Source organism: Mya arenaria, chromosome 17 (genome assembly GCF_026914265.1).
Source record: "Mya arenaria isolate MELC-2E11 chromosome 17, ASM2691426v1".
NCBI lineage: Eukaryota > Metazoa > Mollusca > Bivalvia > Myida > Myidae > Mya > Mya arenaria.
Window position 1 is genome coordinate 12,137,742 of NC_069138.1, and position 21,211 is coordinate 12,158,952.

A 21,211-nucleotide genomic window follows, 5' to 3' on the forward strand; every position below is an offset into this window, starting at 1 on the left:
ACTCGGCTCATATTATCAACGAGCATACGACAAAATGTCGTATGACCAAGAACTTCAACTGAATACAAAGCGCGTGTGAAAATTGAAATTAAAAATTGAACTTGAAGAAATGATTAAAAATTGTTAGTATGTCCTCACACAAAAAAGGTTTAATGCATCACAGTCGCATAACCATTTATTTTGTGTTAGAGCATAAAAAGTATATTTAAGTTTTTTGATGGTCTACATTATATTGTGTAGACTACCCATTAACTGGGCCAGCCACTTCCGATTTGTTTGATTGAAATAACGACTGATTGCTGATTTACTGAAATAAATGTTGTGGTAAACTGAAATACTGCATTCTCAATGGAAAAAATATAATGATGACCACTAAATCTAAAAAAAGCCTAGACGAACGTTTTGTTCAAAATATATCGTTTATAAGGTGGAGCCACTGTCCGTTGCAGTAACAGAACAAATATACAACAAAGGGTAGTTCTATTTCAGGTATGAATAGTGTGTTTTAGCCTTTGATGAACCAAATCGTTACATGCCAATATTTATAAGCGTAGATTTCGCTTCGATGCATTGTTTTACTCTGTATTTATATTGGAATACTTTTTAGAAAAAAATACTGTCGGCTTCCGGTTTAAGCTGCACATATTGTATTGCAAGTGTGTCGATCGCTTCACCAAACTTCCATTTGGAGATAAAACAAACATTTCTTGAGTCTGTTTAAATAGGCCACTTCCATGTTCGTAGAAAACAAATTCTTATAAACATATTTACGAAAGGATAATCCATTTCCTGCAATGAGAGTGCGAGTTTAAACAGTGATAAAATACAGCTATTCTTTTTAGAACATTGCAAATACGTCTTTACGTTAAAAGCGTTGCTTTGCAGATTGCATTTGCTTCCGGTTTCCGGTTGAAAGTTTCCTGTCTTTCTATGGAATGGTGACGGTATAGAAGATTGTTTATACAAAATAAGTACACTTCAGCGACAAACCAGGTATTTAACTGTTAGAAAAGCACTCTTTAACATACTTCCTAGTATGCTTTTGAATAAACTGTTCACTGACTGTTAGCTAAGCTTTTAGTATATTTCTTACGAACTATGGTCTAGTAAACACTTAAGAATATTATAAAATCCCCATTATTTTCCGGATAAGTTATATCATTCAACGGGCGCATTTCATTTAAGCTTGACATATCGTGCGATACGTACGTTACGGACAAAGAAACATCTGGAAAACAAGATGAAGGGACGGGTTCTTTGTACCGGAAGTTTGACCATCATTCTTCTTTATTTAGTTCCGGTCAATGGTGACCTTTTTGTCAATCAGCCGACCTCGGAAATTGAAAATGTAGTTCTAATCCAGTCTGTGGAAAATGAAATTCAGTGTTCGCGACTCTGTCGAAAGACACAAGGATGCGACACATTTGCAGTTGATAACGGTGAATGCCGTATTGGAAACGGAGTGAAACAGAATGGGTCGTCGGCACATGGAGCCAGCGTGTACCATCAAACGGTTTGGTTTTAATTTATTTGCCCTTTAAAATTTTAAGTGTAGAAATTTATTATTTCTTATAAAGATGTACTCTTACTACCAATTAAGATTTACCACATATAATACAATTGTTTTATTTACCGAAAAGGATGAATAAATATCGAAAAGTGTTATTGTGAAGGATAGTGTGTTAAATTTGAAAGAAAGGTGCCGAAAAAGGGTACTTGTACCTTATAAGATGATAGTTGTTCAATCTTTAAGCACTCACCAATCATTTGATATTTGTGCGTTTTCAGTCTTTTATTATTTCATTTAAAGATGTACTCTTACTACCAATTAAGATTTACCACATATAATACAATTGTTTTAATTTACCGAAAAGGATGAATACATATCGAAAAGTGTTATTGTGAATTATTTGATATTTGTGCATTTTCAGCCATTAAATACACGGTTAAAATATTGTTATCAGAAAATAATATTTTCCATAAATGTATGTTAAAGGCTTATCACTCAAACATTATATTTGTTATACATGTGCATTTATACCTTTTAAATAAGAGTAAAATTTAAGAGACTAGATACCAGATAGTCCCGCGAATACGTCACTGTAATTGATTAAAATATTATTTTCTCGGTGTCTCAGCTGAGTGTACCCGTTTTAAAAATAGCGCCTTATGGTTTCCCAGTTTATAGTGCGTATATATAACATGTGAAAGTCACATAATCAGTACAGATAAAAATACCGACGTTATTTTTATATTATTAACTGGCCCCAATTTTTCAAAAGTTCTCAAACTTAACACGCTTAAGTAGCTTATTTCAATTAGCCAAAATACATACTTAAATTGAATTTTGATAGGCGAAAAATGGTTTATTGTGATTATCATAAAGATAGTTCCTATCTAAAGTATAAAAACTCTCAAAGAAGTAAATATTATGCACAATATTGAAAAACAAAAATAGTGAGCTTAACTTAATCATGTTATAAGAGACTTAAGTTTTGAGAAATTGGGGCCTGGTATTAACGTGATATACAAAACAAGTCAAATTCAAATAGGGACATACGCAAAAAAAGCGACAGATATATGTGTCTTAAGCGATGTGATACATCAGTCAGTAAGATTCAATGCATTGTACACATCGATTTCAATTTATGAGTTTTTGACAAATTTCTTTTTCTTGCAATTGTATCACCCGGTGTCTAGTCTCTTTAAAGCTGCACTCTCACAGATTGAACGTTTTGACAACTTTTTATTTTTTGTCTTGAAATTAGCCAATTTTTGCAAAAATGCATGGAAACCAGTGATATAAAACTGCAGACCAAAATTTGATCTCAGGTTTTTGTATTTAAGTTCAAAAATGATGTTTTATGCAGTTTTCTTAAACCGTTAGTACTACTTAACGGTTTAAAACATAAAACATTAACTTTCGAACAAACATATGAAAGTCTGCGATCTGATCTTTTGTCAGCAGTCTTTTATCATTGGTTTGCAGATATTTATGCAAAAAATTACTCTTTCCAAGACAAAAAATAAAAATGTTGTTTAAACGGAAGATCTGTGAGAGTGCAGCTTTAACGAATAATGTGTTTAATTTAGTATTCCATCCCAACACGGAGTTTAGGTAAACAGTCTGTTAAAATGTCAGTAAAACTACGAACTAAGAAATATGCTATTCACAGAGATGAATAACAAGAGCGAGTTTCACTTGGCAAAGAGTGCAACATAAGCCACGGGCAATCGGAGCACCTCGACCATTTTCCATCAAAAACAACATCGGTACTATACCGGTGCATTGGCAAAAGTAGTTCGTGAAATAAATAATAATAATATTAATTATTTGTGGTGTTTTAACGTCTATTTTTTTTACTAAGTTTATTCAGAAATTAGTTCCAAGTCAAGTGCAATTTTGCATTTATAATATTTACTAAGAGTGAAATCTTAGTTGCTAAATTGAATTTTCTTCGAGGTCTTCTTGCAGCGAAGTTATATGTAAATAGTTCTGACATTTCCATAAACATCCGAGGTTTCTTTTCAATGGATGATGGCCGGGTCAATCTAAAAATAGAATCGGAATGGCGGAAATTACCGAACACGTACGATCGAACCATTATCAATGCAGTCCTTATTTAATCCCCTGATATTAACTATTGTTTGAAGAAGTAAACTTTATTTGACTATTTATTCTGAATAAAAACTATAATGACCTTACCTTTGCTTAGAACAGATTACATTGTAACATACATATATATGTTTGACGATGATCATAGCCCGTTTCTAATTATTTGCATATGGTTAGTTTATCGTTAACAACATTATACAATATTAAAATATTTCAGAGAACATATTAGGCAACAACTTTACTACATGTCCCATATTTTCATCATTTGACTTCTATAAATGGCTTCAAATTGTCCCTCCTGTCAAAGAGATTGTTATTCCGGACCCTCAACTCATCCTGTGATGGCACTAGTTATTGCTCGAAAACTTTAAGGGCCTTTCATACACTACCGATGTACCTCGCCGGAGCTGAAGCACACAATTAACAGCAGCGAGAAAATCGGCGGAACTCCGTAAAGAAAGCCATTGAAAAGTCACAATTGGACTTAGCAATACCGATGTAGTCTCCCAATATAAAGCATGATAAAAATTGTATACTTGTACGGCAAACATTGAAGCCATCGGAGAGCCGCCGATTCATTACGGAGCGGTACCGCATTCGGAGCTCCTCGGCCATTATTTTCAAAAACAACCTCGGATGTATTTGGACTGTTTACATACTCAAAAAGTGGTATGTTTAAGTCCGCTGCAAATAGATCGCGCAGTAATCTTATTTAGTAGTTAAACTTTATGACTAAGCTAACTCTTGGGAATCTTAATTATGTTTGCAATAATAAACTTCACTGGCAATCAATTTAAACTGAGAGCAATGAATACAACTCTTAAACACTACATTAATTTTAATTAATTATATTATTAAAACATACGGACTACTTCAACTGATGTACCGGCATACATCCGATGTTGTTTTCGATAAAATGGCCGAGGAGTTCAGAATGGGCGCTATCGGTGCCCTACCGACATTAACGAAGTCCTGCCGTTGTAGTTCCGTTGCTCGCTCCGGCAGCGCAACGGTAGAATTTTTTTAGCTTGTTCAAAACTTAATACCGTAGCTTGCCGTTGCTATTCTTTTGGCGATGTTCGGTCTATGAACTTCCTCGTTGTGATACCGTTGCGCTGCCGTACTAGAACCGATCCCTGAAAATCACAAAATTTGTGCGCTGATAATGCTCCGCGAGTCAAATGATTTAATCGGCTAGGTATGACAGTTTTTTTACCCGAGAGTAAAAACCGTCGACATTAATGACATCTTGTTCTTAAAAACATTTACATCACCGTTAACCTGCTAATATTTTCAAATCAGTTGTAATGACGATAAATCCATTTTAATTTTGTATTTTCATTTATCATGAAGAATGAATAAAACAATTAAAAATTATACAGGGACAAGCTCAGTAGCCAGAATATTACGTATGCCATTGTTTGTGGCACAAGGTCCTATGCCTAACAGACACGCAACGACTTACATACAAGGCTATTCACGTTAGAAATGGATAGCATACACATACTTAATAAGAAATATAAAACACTACTGAGTGTAAAATAAAGATAATTTTCTTTTACTGCACCAATTCAAATGAAACAAAGGGCAGTTTATGCCGCTTAAAGAGCCCAGCCTTCGTTATATTACCGGAGTTTGATAAGGTGCTTAGTTTCCTCAAACACGTCGACAAACCTGTTTCCAAAATAATGTTTTGACAGTGCTCCGTCAGGCGGTCGTTTTGTGAAAGGTTTATCGAAGTGTTTTAATAAACTAAACTCTCATTCAAACTCCTGTAAAAGACCGGAGGCGGGGCTCCATAAGCGGCATAGACTGCGCTATGTGAAAATGGTGAAGAAATAGTGAAGGTATCTTTGTTTCAAGCCTTCATTCGAAGCAATATATTGCCTTCCCATGTAACGTTTATGACGCAATTTCTCACGTGGTATACGCACACACTGAATGTCATCAAAGTCTTTTAGCATTGTTTCGAAGGCGAATGGCAAGGATATGCTTTGCAATACATTATGCTTAATTCATTATCCTTGCTAATTTGGACATTCTAATTGATAACAGTTGTTTATAAACTACGAGGCTCGCATTTTGTTAAATTTGTAAAATTCTTCTTTTAGTTCATTTTTGGAGTGTTATATGTTGTCACATATAAATTTAATACAGACTTTTTTGTATTTAACATCCATTTTCATTATTGATATTCATTTAAATATATGCTACTATGATGTTAACTATTTTTCTATAATACTACCTTCAAATACTTTCTATTTTTTTGGATTTTTTTTATTACTGATAACACGATTGTAACCGTATATTTAATAGCTGAACACACAAAAAAAAATAAATGATTGAAGAGTGCTAAAATATTTACTGTGATCTACTATCGTCCCATAAGGTATAAATATCGTGTTTTCTACACCTTTATTTCAAATAGAACTCCGATATCGGTATTATTCATAAGAACATTGTTTTCGACATTAATTCATCATTTTTGGTATATTTAAACATTTCAATTAATTGTGGTAAATCTGACTTGGGAGTAAGTGTGCATCTTTGATAAATTCAGTCTCTACGTGTGTCAGCATAAGTCACGTTTGTATAGTCTTAACGTTATATCCACGGATAGTTTTTCTAAAAAAAAACAATTTAATCTAAGCATTAAAAAATACGGGGGTCATATGTGAGTGTAGTTGTAATGGCGCAGGAGTCTTTATCATCGTGTAGTAGAGTGGCCGGTAAGCCGGTCGTTATTTAAAGGGGGGTGGGCGTTATATTTGGTTATACAGGCATGATTATCTGATAATAGTGAAAGCACACCGCTTTACTAAATTCAAAAGGTAACCTTTTTCTACAAATATGCCAATTCAGTCCCCCATGTAACTTAAACATAAACAATAGTAATGCTCATTGACAAGTCTAAATATAAATCTCAACATTTACATATGACGTGGCAACTGATTATAAAAAGGAAATATAACAAAATACACACTTAAACAGCCAGAATTTATTATTTTGTATTAGTAGGAAATAAAGTATTACATTATATCGAAAATCCTGACCTTACTCTTAAATTTTGGCAAATTTGAAAACTAAACCCTCCGACAAGTTAATCAACATACAAAACAAAGTATTTACTTTTATTTACAGAATATTATCCGGACCTACAACATACGAACCACTTGGGACGGGCAACCAGTTAACCACGACCCCATCAAGATCACCGTGGGGCCAGTTGAATATACCGGTCACGTGATGTTGTCAGCTTCCGGTCCCTTTTTCAACGACACATGGAGGCCCCCAAATTCTGTAGTCGGTGAACCATATGATAGGCTTTGGGATTTTGAAGGTAGAAATCTTGTTTATTTATTAGAGAACTTTTCTCATCTGACATCTTTCCTTTGGTTTAAATTTATTGCCTCTACAAATTGTGAAATAAATTAAAACAGTATGAAATCAATCACTCCGGTTGGTTAAACCTTCGTTTGAGTGTGGTCTTGTCTTATCGGGGAAACTGGAGTCATAAGAGGAAACGCATATGTCTGGCATGGTGTCCAAAAATACTATTTACACATGCACAGGCCGGGAATCGAAACTTGACCTTGGTGAGAAGGGAGTACGCTAACCGGACAATCTTCGTTTTCTATTTTCATTGATGAACGAACAAACATATGCTTCCGTTTCTTTTCACTCGACACTGGATCGGGAAAGATGCTTCATGGTTGTCCATTTGTATCTGATTTTCTTTATATTTGATTTTTATGCCCCCGAAGGTGGGCATATTAAAATCGCACCGTCCGTCCGTCTGTCCGTCCGTGTGTCCGGCTCAATTACTCTTGTCCGTGCAAGACTCGTGTCCTTACCTCTAAGGTCAAGGTCACACTTATGTGTTAATTCACAATGGAATGCTGCATATAAGGACATAGAGTATAGGTTGGCATGTCCAGGCTGTAATTTTCTCTTGTATAGACATATTTTAAAATAACTTGCCACATGTGTTCGACATACCAAGACGACGTGTCGCGAGCAAAACCCATGTCCCTACCTCTAAGATGAAAGATACACTTTCACAATGAAATGCTGAATATAAGGACATAAGAGTGTAGGTTGTCAAGTATGGGTGTCTTTTCTTTATGTTCAGAGTTAAAATAACTTGCCATATGTATTTGACACGTTAAGGCAATGTCACATTTGCAAGACCAACTCTGTATTGTTGTCAAGCATACAGGATTTTCAATGCCATGGTAATTTTTTTTGGCACATTAAGGCGACATCTGGTGCACTAAGAACCACCTCTATGGTTTTACTTAGAACATCTAGTTTCATGTTGTGACACCAGGAAATACGAATGTGCACCTGGAAACTGTCCTGCTAGATCAAATAAACCAGATACAGATCAAATAAAGTCAACCGTCAATTGTTATAATTGAGATAACCCGTCCAATGCCTCGAATATGCCAGACGCTCGTAGGAAAAAGGATTTCGCCAATATGCTCACAGACCGACCCATGTATTAGGTTCTTGTCTTGACCATATCTATATCTCTGGGTTTGTTGGCCAAAGATCAACAACAACACCGACATATAACAGTGACCATGCATGGGTCTCATGTGGTGTTTGAAAACATCAATGGCAGGTAATTAGTGTTTTTATAATTATTCTACTTGTTCATAAACATTCCTTGCTTAATATGTTTATGAAATGCTCCATATATATGTAAATACGCACATAGATGTCATAACCGGGCTGTAATTTTGTCATGTATATGCCAGATTTACAACAAAAACTTGGCACATGTGTTGGCATATAAAGAGTGTGTGTCGTATGCAAGATTCACATGCATACATCAAAGGTCAGTGTTTGATCTTCAACTTTGCATGTACTAATCTTGTTCCTAAGTCTATGTCACATTCGGGAGCATTCGTCACATACTGTGTCAGCTCTTGTTTTTAATTGTTTTTATTTTTATTTTTGTTTATTTCCAAAACTTGTGAAGAATCCCTTAAGAATATAATTTTAATTTGGATTTCATACTGCATCTGTGATATTGAAATTTTGTTTAATATCTGTGTTTTGTTTACAGTGGTGGAGGTGTTCTTTCTGAATGACGAAAACAACTATTTTCAAGTGATACTCTCACCGTGAGTCTTAGAGTCTCAAGTCTTCAAACGTTTTTTATTTCACATATATACAGCTTGATGTAATCCATTCATCATACATACAAAAAGGCTATTATTAAATTTTCATTTTGAACCAACGAAATATTTGGTTTGAATATCTTTTTAAATTAAACCCACCGATATTTGTTTTTAGACATTTTGTTTTTTTAAAGGAAAAACAAGAATAAAATTGCAATATAATCATAGTAAAATAAGTTTTTTTTTATTATAGCTCTTTCATTTATCATATCGTCATGATGGTGTTATCTCAGAATTGATAGCATTTCTGCGTCTATGCTGTATGAACGCAGTAGGGCACGCGAGCAAATTCGATGAAGCTCGCTATCTCCTTTTTCCATTCCTTAGTTGCAGCATGTCCTTAATATTGCGATGGACGAATTATCTATGGAATACTCTGGTAGTCCATATCTATTTTATAGCAGCCTTTAATTACAAACTGTATTTTGATTTCGAACTTGGCAACTATCCATAACGTTTTATTCCAATGAATGAAATATGTTTGGAAAACCTCTTGAATTCCATATTTATTTAGCGCCCTTAAAATTGACACTGTATTTAGGTTTACTACTTTTATGTGCCTTATATATAAAACATATACTTTGTAACACCTGTAGAAGTCATTATACTGTCATCGGACTCAAATCGTCTGTATCAATACGCTTGTGTTTAGTCAAATGATGATTTATCGCGGTAATATAAATATGACGTCGATGGAAGAAGTGACGTCATTGTGGCTGACACCCCGTTCAAACAGAAAGGATAATCATGAAGTCCTTCTGCCGTTCACTAGACGTGCATTGATCAAATGCATGAATACACCGATGGACCGCAAATTTAAAACACATTATTTCACCCTTAATTATATTTAGGCCAATAAAAACGTGTCTTTTATGACGTTAACAGCGTTGTTAAAATTAGTAACGCTACATGTTTCCGTATATTTTAGGGTGTGATTTAATTGATCCACGATTATCTTGATATTCCAGTAAGTTCAAAGGATTGAAAGTAAACAAAACGAAATGAGTATCATGGAGTCACATTTTCTAAAGTTTTACAACATGTGTTTTTAACTTGTTTCTGGTCGTTTTTATCCATACTTTAGCCTAGCTATTGTTGGTCAGGAGTTTTACATAATCTTGCCAAGGTTTTGATGGCCAGTTGATATCCATACTCTAGCCTATCTATTGTTGGCCAGTGGTTATCCATACTCAAGCCTAGCTTTTGATGGTCAGTTGTTATCCATCATCAAGTCTAGCTTTGATGGCAAGTTGTTATCCATACTCAAGCCTTTGATGGCCAGTTGTTATTCATACTCAAGCCTAGCTTTTGATGGCCAGTTGTTATCCATACTCAGGCCTAGCTTTTGATGGCCAGTTGTTAACCATACTCAAGCTTAGCTATTGTTAGCCAGTTGTTATCATACTGTAGACTACCTATTGTTGGTCAGGTGTTACCTATATTCTTCACTAGCTATTGTAGGTCAGTTGTTATCCATACTCACATACTCAAGCTAAGCTATTGTAGGTCAGTTGTTATCCATACTCAAGCTTAGCAATTGTTGGTCAGTTGTTAACCATACTGAATCCTACCTATTGTTGGTCAGTTGCTATCCAAACTCAAGCTTAGCTATTGTATGTCAGTTGTTATCCATACTCTAGCTTAGCTATTGTAGGTCAGTTGTTATCCATACTCAATCCTACCTATTGTAGGTCAGTTGTTATCCATATTCAAGCTTAACTATTGTAGGTCAGTTGTTAACCATACTCTAGCTTTGCTAATGTAGGTCAGTTGTTATCCATACTCAAGCTTAGCTATTGTAGGTCAGTTGTTATCCATACTCAAGCTTAGCTATTGTAGGTGAGTTGTTAACCATACCCAATCCTTCCAATTGTTGGTCAGTTGTTATCCATACTCAAACTTAGCTATTTTAGGTCAGTTGTTAACCATACGCTAGCTTAGCTATTGTAGGTCAGTTGTTAACCATACTCTTTCTTAGCTATTGTATGTCAGTTGTAATCCCTACTCAAGCCTAGCTAATGTAGGCTAGTTGTTATCCATACTCTAGCCTACCTATTGTTGGTCAGTAGCTATTCATACTGAAGCTTAGCTATTGTAGGTCTGTTGTTATTCATATTCAAGCCTAGCTATTGTAGGTCAGTTGTTATCCATACTCAAGCCTAGCTATTGTTGGTCAGGAGTTTTACATAATTTTGTCAAGCTTTTGATGGCCAGTTGATTTCCATACCCTAGCCTACCTATTGTGTGTCAGTTGTTATCCATACTCAAGCCTAGATTTTGATGGCCAGTTGTTATCAATACTCAAGCCTAGCTTTGATGGCCAGTTGTTATCCATACTCAAGCCAAGCTTTTGATGGCCAGTTGATTTCCATACCCTAGCTTACCTATTGTTGTTCAGTTGCTATCCATACTTAAGCTTAGCTATTGTAGGTCAGTTGTTTACCATACTCTAGCTTAGCTTTTGTAGGTCAGTTGTTAACCATACTTCAGCTTACCTATTGTTGGCCAGTTGTTATCCATACTCAAGCTTACCTATTGTCGGCCATTTGTAATCCATACTCTAGCCTAGCTATTGTTGGCCAGTTCTTATCCATACTCTAGACTAGCTATTGTTGGCCAGTTGTTATCCATACTCTAGCCTACCTATTGTTGGCCAGTTGTTATCCATACTCTAGACTAGCTATTGTTGGCCAGTTGTTATCCATAATCTAGACTACCTATTGTTGGCCAGTTGTTATCCATACTCTAGACTAGCTATTGTTGGCCAGTTGTTATCCATACTCTAGACTACCTATTGTTGGCCAGTTGTTATCCATACTCTAGACTAGCTATTGTTGGCCAGTTGTTATCCATACTCTAGCCTACCTATTGTTAGCCAATTGTTATCCATACTTTAGCCTACCTATTGTTGGCCAGTTGTTATCCATACTCTAGACTAGCTATTGTTGGCCAGTTGTTATCCATACTCTAGACTACCTATTGTTGGCCAGTTGTTATCCATTCTCTAGCCTACCTATTGTTGGCCAGTTGTTATCCATACTCTAGACTAGCTATTGTTGGCCAGTTGTTATCCATACCCTAGACTACCTATTGTTGGCCAGTTGTTATCCATACTCTAGACTAGCTATTGTTGGCCAGTTGTTATCCATACTCTAGCCTACCTAGTGTTGGCCAGTTGTTATCCATACTCTAGACTAGCTATTGTTGGCCAGTTGTTATCCATACTCAAGCCTAGCTATTATAGGTCAGTTGTTAACTATACTTCAGCTTACCTATTGTTGGCCAGTTGTTATCCATACTCAAGCCTACCTATTGTTGGCCAGTTGTTATCCATACTCTAGCCTACCTATTGTTGGCCAGTTGTTATCCATACTCTAGACTAGCTATTGTTGGCCAGTTGTTATCCATACTCTAGACTAGCTATTGTTGGCCAGTTGTTATCCGTACTCTAACCTACCTATTGTTGGCCAGTTGTTATCCATACTTTAAACTAGCTATTGCTGGCCAGTTGTTATCCATACTCTAGACTACCTATTGTTGGCCAGTTGTTATCCATACTCTAGACTAGCTATTGTTGGCCAGTTGTTATCCATACTCTAGCCTACCTATTGTTGGCTAGTTGTTATCCATACTCTAGACTAGCTATTGTTGGCCAGTTGTTATCCATACTCTAGACTACCTATTGTTGGCCAGTTGTTATCCATACTCTAGCCTACCTATTGTTGGCCAGTTGTTATCCATACTCTAGACTAGCTATTGTTGGCCAGTTGTTATCCATACTCTAGACTAGCTATTGTTGGCCAGTTGTTATCCATACTCTAGCCTACCTATTGTTGGCCAGTTGTTATCCATACTCTAGACTAAATATTGTTGGCCAGTTGTTATCCATACTCTAGCCTACCTATTGTTGGCCAGTTGTTATCCATACTCAAGCCTAGCTATTGTAGGTCAGTTGTTAACCATACTTCAGCTTACCTATTGTTGGCCAGTTGTTATCCATACTCAAGCCTACCTATTGTTGGCCAGTTGTTATCCATACTCTAGCCTACCTATTGTTGGCCAGTTGTTATCCATACTCTAGACTAGCTATTGTTGGCCAGTTGTTATCCATACTCTAGCCTACATATTGTTGGTCAGTTGTTATCCATACTCTAGCCTACCTATTGTTGGCCAGTTGTTATCCATACTCTAGACTAGCTATTGTTGGCCAGTTGTTATCCATACTCTAGACTAGCTATTGTTGGCCAGTTGTTATCCATACTCTAGCCTACCTATTGTTGGCCAGTTGTTATCCATACTCTAGACTAGCTATTGTTGGCCAGTTGTTATCCATACTCTAGACTAGCTATTGTTGGCCAGTTGTTATCCATACTCTAGCCTACCTATTGTTGGCCAGTTGTTATCCATACTCTAGACTAGCTATTGTTGGCCAGTTGTTATCCATACTCTAGCCTACCTATTGTTGGCCAGTTGTTATCCATACTATAGACTAGCTATTGTTGGCCAGTTGTTATCCATACTCAAGCCTAGCTATTGTAGGTCAGTTGTTAACCATACTTCAGCTTACCTATTGTTGGCCAGTTGTTATCCATACTCTAGCCTACCTATTGTTGGTCAGTTGTTATCCATACTCTAGACTAGCTATTGTTGGTCAGTTGTTATCCATGCTCAAGCCTAGCTATTGTTGTTCAGTTGTTATCCATACTCTAGCTTAGCTCATGCAATGAACCAATGACAAAATTATATGGAGATCAAAAGTTTTCTTTTAAACTTCAATTAAAAGAATTAAAAAGTTAACAGCGATGACGTTAACAACATTATTAACTTTAACAAAGTTCTGAACAATGGTTCCGTTGTGTTTTAAGTGATGCTACATGTTTTCTTTTGTTTGGTGAGTTTTAAAGGGACACAATATAAGTTGATGTAAATGCTGTTGTTTTTAATTTCAATATGTTTAACTTATTTGACTTTAATGATCAAAAAAAATAATATATGATTTGTGAACAGATAAAAAAAATATAAGCGATATTTTTTTTAATTTTTTTTAACTGGACAGTTTGTGACCACGTAGTCATTATTGATTTTTTGTACACAAATCGTTTGTTTTTATGGTTACGATCATCAAAGTCAAATGAGGTAAACATAATAATGCATCAACCTATTTAGTGCCCCTTTAGAGCCACGATTCCTCTGATATTCCAATACAAATGAATAAATGTCAAATAGCAATAAATGCCATAGAAATACATTGCGAAAGTCTAGATTTTTAAAAACAATATGAAATAACCTTGTTTTGGGCAGTTTTCATCCATGATCCAGCCTTGCTTCAACATTTTAAATGCATGTGTTTCTTGCAGACACGGTATGCACCTGGTATTGCTCTATAAAGGAAAGTACGACTTGTTAAAGGTAAACCAACCAGACCACTACAAATGTCACATTTATAACGACAGCGTTTTGTAAATTCAAGCTAAAAAAATCATAATAAACGACGGGGAATCGTTGAAGCCACAACATGTTACTAACTACCAATTATGAAATACCAATGGAAACAATGACATGTTAATGCTGCTGCTGCTACAGCTGCTGCTGCTGCTGCTGCTGCTGCTGCTGCTGCTGCTGCTGCTGCTGCTGCTGCTGCTGATGATGATGATGATGATGATGATGATGATGATGATGATGATGATGATGATGATGATGATGATGATGATGATGGTGGTGGTGATGATGATGATGATGATGATGATGATGATGATGATGATGATGATGATGATGATGATGATGATGATGATGATGATGATGATGATGATGATGATGATGATGATGATGTTGATGCAGATGCTAATGATGAAGAAGAAGAAGATGATGATGATGATGATGATGATGATGATGATGATGATGATGTTCGTAGATTTAGTTAGTAATAGCATTAATGGAAACAACGACGTGTATATGCTGCTGCTGCTGTTGCTGCTGCTGCTGCTGCTGCTGCTGCTGCTGATGATGATGATGATGATGATGTTTGTTGATTTAGTTAGTAATTTATTGCGAACTATTTTGATCTTACAATAATATTTCCAGTTAAAAAACACTTTTATTTAGTCCAGTTTAATACTAACACGAGCCAAAAACCAAACTGATATTCAATTATTACAGGATAAGCTGCCTATGAGTTACTACGCAGCAATCACAGGTCCCACGTGGCACGGCGTGGCTCATATTCCCGTCGAATATTTGCCGCCAAAAGTTTCCAAATTTAACTCTCACGCTTCGCACGGTTCGACCCTCGAACGGAAGCACGAAGCCTTGTATCCAGCTACGGCCGGGTCAAGCCGGGATACGTGAGTGCTTCTGTATATCTGTTTTATTTCATTTACTTTCTGCATTTATTGAAGTCTGCACTGTGTTAATATGTATTTTATTTTTTTTTTATTTTTTTTAAACGATTAAAGTGACACTCTGATTCAAAATCAATAAATACACAATCCATGTATAACAAACACTCAGTGATAAATCCTCAACTACTAACTAAATAATGCATTTATGGAAAATATTCATAACTGATAATAGTATTATAATTGTGTATTTAATAGCTGAAAATGCAAAAATATTAAATGCTTAAAGAATTACTGCGATCTACTATCGTCTCATAAGGTAGCAATACCGTGTTTTCCGCCCATTTCTTTCAAACTTAACTAGCTATCCTTCTTAAGAACCATTTTTGTTGATATTTATTCATCCTTTTCGGTACACTACAATAATTGTATTAAATGTGTTAAATCTCATTGAGGAGTAATAGTGCATCTTTAAGTCAGCAGACCGGGAGCAGCCCGTAAAAGTCATTACCGTACTTGCACTGTGTGGTCGTACATGTTACAATATATGTATCCACTGACTTTCAAATCCATTACCGTACTTGCACTAAGCAGCCTTTTATGTTACAAGATATTTATCCACTGGCTTTCAAAGCCAGTACCGTACTTGCACTGTGTAGTAGTACATGTTACAATATATGTATCCACTGACTTTCAAAGCCATTACCGTACTTGCACTGTGTAGTCGTACATGTTACAATATATGTATCCACTGACTTTCAAAGTCATTACCGTACTTGCACTGTGTAGTAGTACATGTTACAATATATGTATCCACTGACTTTCAAAGCCATTGCCGTACTTGCACTGTGTAGTCGTACATGTTACAATATATGTATCCACTGACTTTCAAAGCCATTATCGTACTTGCACTGTGTAGTAGTACGTGTTACAAGATATTTATCCACTGACTTTCAAAGCCATTGCCGTACTTGCACTGTGTAGTAGTACATGTTACAATATATGTATCCACTGACTTTCAAAGCCATTACCGTACTTGCACTGTGTAGTAATACATGTTACAATATATGTATCAACTGACTTTCAAAGCCATTACCGTACTTGCACTGTGTAGTAGTACATGTTACAATATATGTATCCACTGGCTTTCAAAGCCAGTACCGTACTTGCACTGTGTAGTCGTACATGTTACAATATATGTATCCACTGACTTTCAAAGCCATTATCGTACTTGCACTGTGTAGTAGTACGTGTTACAAGATATTTATCCACTGACTTTCAAAGCCATTGCCGTACTTGCACTGTGTAGTAGTACATGTTACAATATATGTATCCACTGACTTTCAAAGCCATTACCGTACTTGCACTGTGTAGTAATACATGTTACAATATATGTATCAACTGACTTTCAAAGCCATTACCGTACTTGCACTGTGTAGTAGTACATGTTACAATATATGTATCCACTGGCTTTCAAAGCCAGTACCGTACTTGCACTGTGTAGTAGTACATGTTACAATATATGTATCCACTGACTTTCAAAGCCATTACCGTACTTGCACTGTGTAGTCGTACATGTTACAATATATGTATCCACTGACTTTCAAAGCCATTACCGTACTTGCACTGTGTAGTAGTACATGTTACAATATATGTATCCACTGACTTTCAAAGCCATTGCCGTACTTGCACTGTGTAGTCGTACATGTTACAATATATGTATCCACTGACTTTCAAAGCCATTACCGTACTTGCACTGTGTAGTAGTACATGTTACAAGATATTTATCCACTGACTTTCAAAGCCATTGCCGTACTTGCACTGTGTAGTAGTACATGTTACAATATATGTATCCATTGACTTTCAAAGCCATTACCGTACTTGCACTGTGTAGTAATACATGTTACAATATATTTATCCACTGGCTTTCAAAGCCATTGCCGTACTTGCACTTTGTAGTAGTACATGTTACAATATATGTATCCACTGACTTTCAAAGCCATTGCCGTACTTGCACTGTGTAGTAATACATGTTACAATATATGTATCAACTGACTTTCAAAGCCATTGCCGTACTTGCACTTTGTAGTAGTACATGTTACAATATATGTATCCACTGACTTTCAAAGCCATTACCGTACTTGCACTGTGTAGTAATACATGTTACAATATATTTATCCACTGGCTTTCAAAGCCATTGCCGTACTTGCACTTTGTAGTAGTACATGTTACAATATATTTATCCACTGACTTTCAAAGCCATTGCCGTACTTGCACTTTGTAGTAGTACATGTTACAATATATGTATCCACTGACTTTCAAAGCCATTACCGTACTTGCACTGTGTAGTAATACATGTTACAATATATTTATCCACTGGCTTTCAAAGCCAGTACCGTACTTGCACTGTGTAGTAGTACATGTTACAATATATTTATCCACTGACTTTCAAAGCCATAACCGTACTTGCACTGTGTAGTAGTACATGTTACAATATATGTATCCACTGACTTTCAAAACCATTACCGTACTTGCACTGTGTAGTCGTACATGTTACAATATATGTATCCACTGGCTTTCAAAGCCATTGCCGTACTTGCACTGTGTAGTAGTACATGTTACAATATATGTATCCACTGACTTTCAAAGCCAGTACCGTACTTGCACTGTGTAGTAGTACATGTTACAATATATGTATCCACTGACTTTCAATGCCATTGCCGTACTTGCACTGTGTAGTAGTACATGTTACAATATATGTATCCACTGACTTTCAAAGCCATTACCGTACTTGCACTGTGTAGTCATACATTGCCGTACTTGCACTGTGTAGTAGTACATGTTACAATATATGTATCCACTGACTTTCAAAGCCATTACCGTACTTGCACTGTGTAATCCTATATGTAACAAGATATGTATCCACTGACTTTCAAAGCCATTGCCGTACTTGCACTGTGTAGTCGTACATGTTACAATATATTTATCCACTGGCTTTCAAAGCCATTACCGTACTTGCACTGTGTAGTAGTACATGTTACAAGATATGTATCCACTGACTTTCAAAGCCATTACCGTACTTGCACTGTGTAGTAGTACATGTTACAAGATATTTATTCACGGACTTTCAAAGTCATTACCGTATTTGCACTGTGTAGTAGTGCATGTTACAATATATGTATCCACTGACTTTCAAAGCCATTACCGTACTTGCACTGTGTAGTAGAACATGTTACAATATATGTATCCACTGACTTTCAAAGCCATTGCCGTACTTGCACTGTGTAGTAGTACATGTTACAATATATGTATTCACGGACTTTCAAAGTCAATACCGTACTTGCACTGTGTAGTAGTACATGTTACAATATATGTATTCACGGACTTTCAAAGTCATTACCATACTTGCACTGTGTAGTCGTACATGTTACAATATATGTATCCACTGGCTTTCAAAGTCATTTCCGTACTTGCACTGTGTAGTAGTACATGTTACAATATATGTATCCACTGACTTTCAAAGCCATTGCCGTACTTGCACTGTGTAGTAGTACATGTTACAATATATGTATCCACTGACTTTCAAAGCCATTGCCGTACTTGCACTGTGTAGTAGTACATGTTACAATATATGTATCCACTGACTTTCAAAGCCATTACCGTACTTGCACTGTGTAATCCTATATGTAACAAGATTTGTATCCACTGACCTTTGAAGCCATTACCGTACTTGCACTGTGTAGTCGTACATGTTTCAATATATGTATCCACTGGCTTTCAAAGCCATTACCGTACTTGCACTGTGTTGTCGTTTATAGTATCAAATATGAATCCACTGGCTTTTAAAGCAATTACCGTACTTGTTCTGTGTGGTCTTGTATGCTACGAGATCTGAATGAGCGCCTTTTTCTTTTTATCCTTTCCCGTTTCACATTTAATCTTCACCTACCTTTTGTTTTTAACTCATTATCTGTCTTTCATCGCAATCATATCCGTTCTGTTTTTCCTTTTCTTCATAGGTAACTTCTTTTCCTTGTAAGTTTTTCATCTCCAATCTCCCTCTCTTGTCCTTTCCCTACACCAACAATTACATTTTTTCTCAATCTATCTCATCCTTTTTTCCTTCTGTGATCCATTTTGTTTAAACCCCCTCCTTCTTTTCCACTCTGACATTTTCAACTACCCTTCTACCTCTCTCTTTCCCTCAGTATGCCAGTTCTCTGACCTTTTTCTATCATCTTAACTAAAGTTCTCTCAACTCCTCTATTCTTTTTTACCCATACAAATCCCTCTTTTATTCATCTGTCCGACCCACTTATAAGCATTTTTTTTGATAGCGCCATTTACCTTAATGTTCAATTGTGATGCCAGGTAGCCCCATACAAATTTGGTACTGTTTGAAATGTATTTGCTTGCTAATATCAATATGGAAAATAAACTACCGAAAGGACCGTTTACATAAAATTCAAACGCTGTTTATAATTGCTCTTCATTTCAACTGAAATCGGACTTTAAAATAACATATTTTTCAAGCTTTGCATTCTAAAACAACTTGTTTGTTATATTAATTTTGGTTTTCTCTGTTCATATTTATTTTTCTACAATCAAAACCCTTTCAAATGATACCACAATGATATGGGTCAACCAGGCATTCATAATCCAAAAATCACATATTTGTGAGTTAGATACCATAATTACATTGATAATATTGATAATAGTAATAATGATGATGATGATGATGGTGGTGGTGGTGGTGGTGATGATGATGATGGTGGTGTTGGTGGTGTTGTTGTTGTTGTTGTTGGTGGTGGTGGTGATGATGATGATGATGATGATGATGATGATGATGATGATGATGATGATGATGATGATGATGATGATGATGATGATGATGATGATGATTTGAAACAATATTAAAACATATATGAAGCTCTAAGATAGTAGAGCATGTTTTGCTTATGCGGATTATTATTTAATATTTCAGCCACAACCTGGACTTATTCCAGACGATTGACTTCAAAGAAATAGTCCCCGAGAACTGGAGCCAAAACTACACATCATCAGAGTGGGATCCGATCATACAGTTGGGATAATCATTTGCATGTGTATAGCCTGGTTGATATCGTCTATGGGTTTTCTGTCATGTGTTTCCATTACGGATGGGAAAATCCGACACGGTGGTACGCGCGGAGGCCGGTAACGAGGCTTTTTGATTTATTGGCTTCGCAGCATGCCGGAACGTCGGATTTTCCTTTCTCATGATTGACACTTTTTCTTGGATACCTTTGACTTTCAAAGTAGCTGTACATTATCGAAACGCGTGCGCGTCGATGTTTACTGACGTCGAGACGCGCAGTAATTTGATGTCACAGTTGAAGTCAAATAGTTCAAAAGAACAATTGTTTTTACAGAGTTGGAATCATTTTGTAATATTTTTTTTTCCCAAATAATTATCTATGTGCTTCTGCTTTTTTGAAACATGAACAATTTACTGTAAATTATGCATTAAAATTTGTTAAATTGGCGCTGTTTTGCACGTGACTTATTTTGGATTGGATATTTTTTCTAGCACTTGTCACATGACCGGAAACCCTTGTCCGGTATGCAAGAATCAATTATGATATATGGCCAACCAGACGTTATATACACCTATGTATTCCCTTTTCTGGAAATCTGAATTTCTCGGCCATTTTCCATCAAAAACCACCTCAGATGTATACCGTAAGATCAGTAGAAGTAGTTCATAAAATCTTAAATAATGGTATTAATTAATTGTAGTGTAACTGTGTATTTGGTCTAGCTTAGTTCAACTTCATTGCCATTGTATTATTGCCTTAATAAGATCCCAAAGAGTAAAGTCCTTAGGTTTAACTGCTATATTTAAATCACTACGCAATCTACTTTCAGCGTAGTTAAATGGAAAGCATTCTGACAATGTAAACCGTCCATATACGTTATAGGTTGGTGTCGATGGAAAATGTGCGAGAAATTCAGATTTCCGAATGTTTTTTCTGAAAGATCTAGACGTGCTGTTTTGTAGTATTCTCATTATTCTTATTATCCTATTTCTT

The 21,211-nt window shown here is 36.0% G+C and overlaps 1 protein-coding gene across 1 annotated transcript; it reads left to right on the plus strand.

The window, feature by feature from the left end:
• The first annotated feature begins 4,532 nt into the window (after window positions 1-4,532).
• LOC128223191 (UPF0462 protein C4orf33 homolog) lies at window positions 4,533-20,233 on the plus strand. Its single transcript, XM_052932484.1, has 6 exons — window positions 4,533-4,628; window positions 6,758-6,956; window positions 8,691-8,748; window positions 14,163-14,214; window positions 14,962-15,146; window positions 20,125-20,233. Exons 1-6 carry the CDS (start codon window positions 4,533-4,535, stop codon window positions 20,231-20,233), a joined length of 699 nt encoding a protein of 232 aa, XP_052788444.1.
• The last annotated feature ends 978 nt before the right edge of the window (window positions 20,234-21,211 follow it).

Coding starts and splice junctions, on each gene's coding strand:
- LOC128223191 (XM_052932484.1), top strand. CDS start 4,533: ATGGCCGAGGAGTTCAGAATGGGCGCTATCGGTGCCCTACCGACATTA. Junction 8,749..14,162: donor TTTCAAGTGATACTCTCACC/GTGAGTCTTAGA, acceptor TGTTTCTTGCAG/ACACGGTATGCACCTGGTAT. Junction 14,215..14,961: donor GAAAGTACGACTTGTTAAAG/GTAAACCAACCA, acceptor CAATTATTACAG/GATAAGCTGCCTATGAGTTA.